The sequence below is a fragment of the Apis laboriosa genome, unplaced genomic scaffold (assembly GCF_014066325.1).
Source record: "Apis laboriosa isolate Shangri-la unplaced genomic scaffold, ASM1406632v1 scaffold68_cov148, whole genome shotgun sequence".
Taxonomy (NCBI): domain Eukaryota; kingdom Metazoa; phylum Arthropoda; class Insecta; order Hymenoptera; family Apidae; genus Apis; species Apis laboriosa.
Genome location: NW_025224135.1, coordinates 1322035 through 1331352, shown reverse-complemented (window position 1 = coordinate 1331352; position 9318 = coordinate 1322035). Strand labels below are relative to the sequence as shown.

General features: G+C 23.3%; 1 protein-coding gene across 5 annotated transcripts; it reads right to left on the bottom strand.

Annotated features, from left to right (window-relative positions):
* Positions 1 to 213: 213 nt before the first annotated feature.
* On the bottom strand, positions 214 to 7212 carry LOC122719001 (apoptotic chromatin condensation inducer in the nucleus). Of its 5 annotated transcripts, XR_006347491.1 has the most exons (10): positions 6414 to 6737; positions 6252 to 6339; positions 6002 to 6118; positions 5592 to 5793; positions 5120 to 5328; positions 4690 to 4914; positions 4241 to 4501; positions 3208 to 3357; positions 2736 to 2840; positions 214 to 939 (listed from the first exon to the last, which is right to left on the bottom strand). XR_006347491.1 is itself a non-coding variant. In XM_043944500.1 (9 exons), exons 2-9 carry the CDS (start codon positions 6542 to 6544, stop codon positions 3235 to 3237), a joined length of 1356 nt encoding a protein of 451 aa, XP_043800435.1. In that variant the 5' UTR covers positions 6545 to 6591; positions 7139 to 7212; the 3' UTR covers positions 214 to 3234. The 5 variants fall into 5 exon arrangements, 4 of the variants coding, with proteins under 4 accessions (XP_043800435.1, XP_043800436.1, XP_043800437.1 ...); XM_043944500.1 differs by adding an exon at positions 7139 to 7212 and having other exon boundaries at positions 214 to 3357; positions 6414 to 6591; XM_043944501.1 differs by having other exon boundaries at positions 214 to 2840.
* Positions 7213 to 9318: the final 2106 nt, after the last annotated feature.

The window sequence follows — 9318 nt, the reverse complement described above, 5'->3', positions numbered from 1 at the left end:
TAACGATGTTAATATAAATAAAGATCGAATAAGTTTACGTAAACAATCGTTTCCTGGTTGAAACATTAATTGTCACATGCTTGAGTTATTTTGTTATATAATTCTTTTCCTTGTGAAGTGGTTTTCTTTCCGATTATATGTTAGTAAAATATATTCATTCGAATCACACGAATTCGAATACAAACAATAAAATAAATATAACGAATAAATTTATTTTCTGTTTTAAAAGTGTATTTTTTTCGTAAATCTTTCGATCTTATTTCAAGGATGAATGACAAATCTTCTAAATATGGTGTGACATTGTATAAAGTAAGCGGCAAATGTATTTTTTGTATATAACCTATAGTGTTTTACATTTATTGATAATTTTACATGTCATATCACGGTATATTGAATTATACTTTATATATACAAATGTGTTTCTGGTTGTGCAAATTTATTGCGCGAAAACGAGAAACACTAAAACTTTACATTTTACTACCAAATTTATGGTAGTATATGTCAGAATTCAAGGAAGTCAGGCTATTCTACCGACAAAGAAAAGAAATAACTCCAGGGAGAGAAAATACTCTCATTGATGCTTTAAGATAACTTCATATCAGTCAATACCACAGTCTCTCGCCATCATCATTTCAGGTTTTTTGTTTGTTGCTGCTTCTAACAATTCGTTCAACTTTCATTTCATTTCATTTTTGTTTGTTTTTATTTTGTTTTGTCTTCTTGTAAGAAAACAAACATTTTCAATGATCATGAATATTAAGTTTCAAGTTTTTTTCCCTATGTGGACAGTTTTTCGTTTGATTATCCTCCAATTCCCAGGGCACGTTTTGCGATATCGCACTACGACGTATCGTAGAACGTGATGCATCACTCCTACACGATGCAAACACTATCGTTTGTTCTACAGTTACGCCGCACTGTTGGATAGTCAATGTCGACCTGTAAGAAGTATGGTTTAAGGGGATATTCTGGTAATCCGGTTTCAAAAAATCAATTTTTTTATACATTTTTCGAAAGTATGTATCTCTAAAAATGTTATCTGAAAATTTGATAGCAAAATTCAAAATAATTTAGACTAATATAATTTTTTGTAACGAACGCGCCGAAGCGCGCCGCATGAACACTAGCGGTCGAGCGGCTCGTTTCGGTCTATTTAATAATACCTAACTCTAGCTCTAATCGATTCTATTAATATTATTTATACCTTTCAAATATTTCTCTATATTTTCGAAATATAATGAAATTTTCAAATATAAATATTATTTCAACATTGAACATAGATTTCCCTCGTATAGTATAAGCGACGCATATTAAAACAATGCATGGCATGAAATGATGCAATGTGCGATGCCAACCACGAAGATACGATGAAAATATTTTAAAAGTTTTGAAAGATCTACCAAAAAGTATGACGAAAAATATATGATTATTTCATTGGAGGATTATTAAATGCGAAATCTTAAGAAGATGATTTCATCATAATAAGAAGAAAGAGTGCGTTTCATATATGAAGAAATGCGCGAATATTAAAAACAACTTACTCAGTTGAAAAAGACACAAAAACAACTGCAAATCAAGGACGAATAAATCAAAGAAAAAGAGGAAAAGTACAATGGCGAAAAAATATAGTTGACAAATAAATTGATAGAGGAATTTTTTATTACTAGCTTGACTATATGTCGACACTCAAATTCAACCGAAGAGATGAGGAAAGCAGTATGAACGACTTACTATCGTAAAATTTCGACTGTCGAAAATCCTCAGCATTCCTATTGCGCAGAAGGACCTGAATCTTGGTGTAAATGGCGCAAGGCTGAAGCAACTAAAACATTGGAAGATTATAAACATCCATTTGTTATTGATGATAAAATTCGTGATACTTCGAAGCCCGTGTATAATGATTTCAGATGATTATAGAAAAATGTTCGGAGACAAACACGTAAAAGAACAACAAAAGTTTTAACTCTTGCATGTGATGCTTTCCAAACATATTTTTTCTGAAAAAAAGTTAATAAAAAATTGCCATGTAATGTGCTTGCACATTAATGGAAGATTTAAACTTCTAAAAATAATGCAAAGGATGAACATGATTATCGAACCAGATGCCATGTCAGTCACGGAGAAGTAGAACGAAACATGAATCTGCAAAATCAGAACGCGAGAATACTAACACTTCAAAACAACCCAAGTCGATAGAAATGTTAGATCAACTGAAGATAAAGAGTATGAAGTAGCTAAAGGCATTTTGTATAAAGCCAGAATTGCCGATTGAATATAAATTTATATTTATTATCAAAAGTCAGTACGGAAAATTTTTTAATTTTTCTCGAAACGATTTTTTTCTTATTGGCGGAATAAAAATAGAAAAGATTATCTAAATTAATTAATTTGAAATTTTTTAAAATTATTCTACAAATCATTAACTATTGTCGATAGCTATTTAATTAAATTGAATATTATATATTTTTTTTGCAGATAGAAATTGTAATTAAAAGATAATCTTTCATATTTTAAGAATTAGTACCTTTAGCATAAGTGATTGCTATCTATTAAGGAATTAAAAATATGCAAAAAATTTTCAGTTGATTTTTCTATTCTGCCAGTAAGATTTTCTTAGAGACGTTATTGCACATTATTTTATGTAAAAAAATTATATATAAATTATATATAAATAAAAAAAAGTTAAGTAAGCATTAATATAGTATAAAAGTTTTACAAAGCTATCATTTATTTACCGAGAAAAAAAATCCTGAATATTGCTTATCTTTTTGGCCGGATTACCAGAATACCCCCTTAATGCTGAAATTTCAGGGACGATGGATCGGAGATCGGGACGTTTCCTGATCATGCAACAAATTTGTACAGTTTCTGACCAATGAACAAAAATCAGCGATTGAACGAATGAAATCAAACAGAGAAACTAATACGCGAAGTCGATACAGAAACAAAAGTTTTCTGAATTAAAAAAAAAAAAAAAAAAAGAAAAAAATTGAAGAATAAAAACGCAAATTCTAACACCATATGTTAAATTGTAAAACAGCCTGCAAATCGTGGAACGATTGAGAAAGTAAAATTTAAAGAGTATGTTCGGCAAGTCTGTCTAATGTAAAAAGAAAAAATTCATTTGTCTTTCCGTGATTCATAACATCGTTTTTAAAAATGTAACTGATCAAAATCGGAATTTTTGCATCAGAAAGGGAAAGGTACGTTTATCGAAAGTGGTAGATCAGAGAACTATTTTCTCGGACTACGACGGCGACGACTGTTTCTGTTGTTTCTCTCTGCGCGTCTCATTTCTTCTAATCTGCGCGCATGTTCTGCCATATGTTGCCTTCTCATTTCTTCTTTCACAACTATCTGTAATTAAAATATTTGTATAAGTACTTTAATGAATTATAATAAATAAAAAAATTATAATAAAAATTATAATAAGTAAAAATAATACAATAATAACATATATTTACGAATAAATGTATGATAAATGACAAAAAAATAATTTAATAAATCTAAGATAAAATATTCTTAAAATAAACAAAAATAAAAAAAATTTTGAAGAATTTAAAAATATGAAGATATATATATATACTGTATATATATTTAAGAATAAAACTTAAGAAAAGATTATAATAAATAATAAGTTATTTTGAATTGTTTTTGTAAGATATAAAATAAGATACTTTATATTTATAAATACAAGTATATTTTAATTATTATATTATCAAAAAATTATGGATTCTCCATATTTGATAAAAAGAATTTAATAAAATAATAATAATATCAAAGAATTAAAAGAATGTCTTAGTGAAGGATATATATATATATAATATATAGTGATTTTCTAATCAAAAATCATATATTCAAATCCATTTTTCTTTAGTTTTAATATTATTTTTTTTTTATAATATATTTTTGTTTTTTATTTTATCATTAAGTTAAAAAATAAGAATGATATTTAATACTTTAAAAGATATAAAAATTAATAAAAATATAATTTACTATATTTTATTATAATTACTATTTATTATAATTAAACTATTATAATTACTATTTATTATAATTAATATTTAATTAAAAAATAAAAATAATTATAATAAAATTCAATAATAATCTGAAATGCAAAAATAAATATATTTTTCAAGTATTAAAAAAGAAATTAATATATATTTGTTCTCCTACATTTATAAATATGAAATTTTTATTTTATATTTTTTTTTTATTTTTGATTATATTTTTAATGTACCTGTTCATTTATGAGTGGTAACCAATATATGCATGGCGTTGCTTTTGTCTTCCTAAAGAGATCATCTAAAAGTTTAGCTGGTGGTGGCTCATCCTCTTTCTTTTTGAATTTACGGGCTGGAGCTGGCAAGTGTGCTTCCACCGCTGGACTCCGACTCCTCTGTCGTCTTTTTTTATCATGTTCTTTTTTTTCACGTTCTTTCTCTTTTATGTGCTGCTGGCCATCTTCCTTACCTAGATCCCATTCTCGGACTACCATTACCTATTATTATCGAAATTCTCATTTAATTATTACATTATTATAATTATTATTTTTTAAAAAAAGAAATCTTTTTTGAACTTTTACATTCTTCCTTTAAATTCTTTACATGTTCATAATATGTTCATATGTTTATAATATGTTTACATATGTTCATATTATTATAATATGATATAATATTATAAAAATACCTTTGTATTTGTCCTTTCTTCACGGTTCCAATCTTGTTGCCATGAATCAGATGGTACAAGAGGTTCTGTTTTTCTTGGAATAGATTGATCTTTTGACAATTCTCGCGCCAATTCCATATCATCTTTGGTTGCGTATTCAACATGAAGCCTTTTTGGATTTGAAACAGGCCAGGATATACCATGTAATGCTTGTCTTGTTTCAAATGCTTGATCCTCATTTGCATACTGTAACAATTCAATTAATATTATCATTTATATATTAATGTTTTAATTTATATATTATATATAAATTAATTTATATATCATATTATAATATAATTTAATTTATATATTATATATAAATTAATTTATATATCATATTATAATATAATATAATATATTAAATGAGTATACTATTTAAACATAATTGATATATATATATATATAATACCTCTACAAAACATTTGGATTTAATTCTATCCATCCAAAATCCATTTTCAACAATTGTGCCAGTACGTGAGAGTAACTCTTTAATTTGATTTAAAGTGAAAGGACGAACCAAGTTTTTAATCAAAAGTATATTTGTAGGTTTTGTAGCAGGTGGACTCGGAGATTTTATATGTGGCACTTCTTTAACAATAGATATTTTTCGTCTTGCCGCTGAAAATCAGAACAATTTAATAAAAATGTAAAAACTTTGAATTAAAAACATTAATAGAATATTTTATTTTATAAAAACAAAAGTTTTTTTGTATGTTTCAAATATTTAAAAATATTAAAAGCAAAATATTTTCATGCCATTTACAAAAGATCAAATTGTTTTGATTAATCTTTAATAAATATAATAAATAAATATAATAAAACGTGACAATGACAAATTAAAATAATTTGCATAAAATAGATTATTGAATAGATTTACATACCTATATGATTATCTATTTTTGCATCTCCTTTCTTTGCTGTACCATTTTTTTGTATATTTTCATCACCAGATTTATTATCATTTACTCCTTCATTAGAATTGTGCCACTTTTCACTAATCTGATAATGATCTCTATCTTCATCATCATCTTTTGAAAGACGAACTTCATTTATCGACAATGGTCTTGCTCCTGGCACTAATGCCTATTTCATAGAACAAAACTTTAAAAATAAAATAATATCTAATATATATTACATTATATATAATTATATGATAATTTTTGAAATCTTTAAAATTATAAAATATTATGAGTAAAAATCAAGAAATATTTTTCTAAAAAATATAAAATGTAATATTATTATTATTATAATTAATAATATAAATATGTATTAATAGAAATAAAATTATTACTTTAAGTGAATCTGTAGAAATTGAAAATGAAGGTGCAGTATCTGTAGACAATGTAGTACCCCATCGACGTTTTCTTGGAATACATTTTAAATCTTGTTCACTAGTATCATGATTTTCCTATGAAATATAATTTTTAAATTAACTTAAATTCTGTGTTTTAATGTTCTAATCATTATAATATTTCTAAAATATTTGATAAATTACATATATTATTAATTAATTTGTTTAAGAAAGAAATATATTATCAAACCTTGTTTGGAACACTTGTTTCATTATTTGTATTTGCATCATTTTCTTCCTTTTTAATATCATTTTTCTCTGTTAACATTTTCGAAGAACTGAAACAACATTCATAGAAGTATAGCAAGAAACTATTGATATAAGTTTTGACAAATCAATGATTAATACTCACAATGATCTTTTCAAATTTACTTTCACAGGCTTATAAGTCATTAACTGAGTTGTTGTTGGTGCAGAATATTCCGATGTATCTCCTGGACTGTCTAATTTTTGTTTATTTCCTTCACAATTCTCTATTTCCATCTCCACGTTATTTAATAAAAACTTAGGTTAAACTTCGTTTTTGAGCACTAAAAATTGTTAAACTTTTTTTATATCGTCCAATAGATTTTGATCAGTAAAATACAAAAATATCGATTTCAATTGTTGGAATTCATTGAATCAAAAGTTTTGCGTATGTAAAACTTAGCGTTTTTAGCGTATTTTACGGGTTACATTGACGCCATATTGGCTTTTTATAACATCCGATTGGACGATAGAAATACTAGCACGCGCCAAATTTAAATTACCTTTTACTTAAAGAATACAATAATATAATAAATATAGAATATGATAATATAATAAATTTAAATTGAATCATAAGAATAAAATTGAACTCATAATTATGATCTCAACTTAAATTGAATTATAATTTAGGTAAAATTCAAATTGAATTATAATTTAAAACCAACGAAAATTGAGTCAATGTTAAATCAAACTGTTGAATTTAAGCCAAAATTAAATTGAGTTATAATCAATTATATTATACATCAATTATCTGCATTTTATGCAATAAATTATTAGAATAATAATTATAAAATATATACTGTACATTTGTATAACAAAATTTGAACTAACCTGTTAAAATATATAATCATCATTTACGTTCATCTGTTGACTTGATTAATTGAAAAATCTATAAATGATACATGGTTTCAAAGTAATCGTAAAATACACTGAAAATGTTAAACTTTATATATATATAATAGTTTATATTTATATAGTTATATATATAGTTTAGTTTTACATATATATATATATATAATCATTGTTTTCAAATCTTATTTATTGAAGTGTATCACAAAACAAAAAATTAAAAAATTTCTAGCGTTCCAAAATGAGATTTAACTAAAAATTATTTATTCTTACTTTTAAAATCTTTCTATTTTTACAAGATAATCTTTCTATTCTATTCGTTAAAATTCTTTCATTTTTTTTTTTCTATTTGCATATTATTAAGAAATAAAAAAAATTTAAGTTTGAACGTGCTAGTAGTGAAAATGCATGATCTTTTTCACCGATATTTCTCATTGTAAAATAATCTAAAGGTACGTTTAAACTAAGCGAACAAATACTTTAATAAAATACAAATATTCTAAGAATGTAATTAAAATGTCTCATTAGATATTATTGTTACGAATCTAAAAATAAAATTAAGAATAATTACCGAGAATTCTAATTTTTAATCTAATCTCCACAAACATTCGTTCGCATTTGAAAAGTTTTTTTTGATGTAAACGGGTTTACAAATAGATTTTTGAACAAGATTGCCAAAAGTAGAAAAAAAACAGGAATATAGTAAAAAGCGAAATTAGTAATGTTGGTAGAGACTATAGAATTGTTAACAGTGTGGCATTTTTGATTAATATGGAAGTATGTATAGATAGTAGGTATAATTCATGGATATGTGATGTAGAAGGACAAGAAAATATTAGTGTCATTGATTCTTATACCATTGACACAAGAATGATTTTCGAATTTCACTTAATATTCTTAGCATATATAAAATTTATAACTATAAATTATATATAAATTATATATAATATATATAAAATTATAACTAAATAAAATTCTTTATTACTAAAATTATATATTAAAAGTAAAAATAAATATTATAGGTAACATATTATTAAAATATTACATTCAAATTAAAATTATGCTATTATATCAATATTGTTATATCACGTATAACAATATAATTTTTCTAAAAAATATTAATTTAAAATAATAAATTGATTAATATTAAATTAAATTTATACAATTTAAAAATTAAAATTAATATACATAATTATAAATTATATATGAATAAATAAAAAACTTTACAAGATATTTAATAGTAATTTAATAGTAATATAACTATTTATGTGAGATAAGTATTTAATTATAATGATAATAAATTTAATAAAAATGATTATTTATATTTCGTTAATAATAATTAAATAATAATAATAAAATTTTTAATAATAATAATAAAATCTTATTTTCATTATATAAATTATATATATATTGTTTATTTACATATATATAATATTTATATATTTTTATGTGGAAAATATTTTATAATAATTTTTCAATTAATAAATAGAAAGCAATTTTGAAAATAATTTTTATAATTTCATATTAGAATAAATCAATTATATTAATTACATTGAAAATCTTATAATAACTAATATTAAATAAATAAATTATAAACATTAATTAATATTATACTTATAAATATATTATACATATATCTATATAATAAATGGAATATAATTTTAAAATGATTTTTGTACAAATTAAAAATAATTATATTGTCAAAAAATATGTCGAGAAAATTGATATTTATAAAAATTTGCTTTGTATATCTATGTATTTGTATAATACATAAAAAGAATAGTATAATAAAAATTCATAACTCGATGAATTCGATGTATTAATATTTAATGTATACTTATTTAATAAATTTGCTATATAAATAAAAAATGCTAAAGACAATAAAATTTATGGAACATCTTACACGCATACAAAATATATCATTTTAATCTTTATCTAATTATAAAATTTATTTGAATTTATTTCTAGAAATCTTATAATGGACATAAATTGTGTATACATGTATTACGTATATATAGGTGATTTTGAGATTCTTTTTAAGTGAAACTATCCATATTATATACTTATATATTTTTTATCTTAAATTTCTAAATTTTTTAATGATTTGTCTTTTGATATCATTCAAAATCATTCATGTTACAAATTCTTTTATTATATTCAAT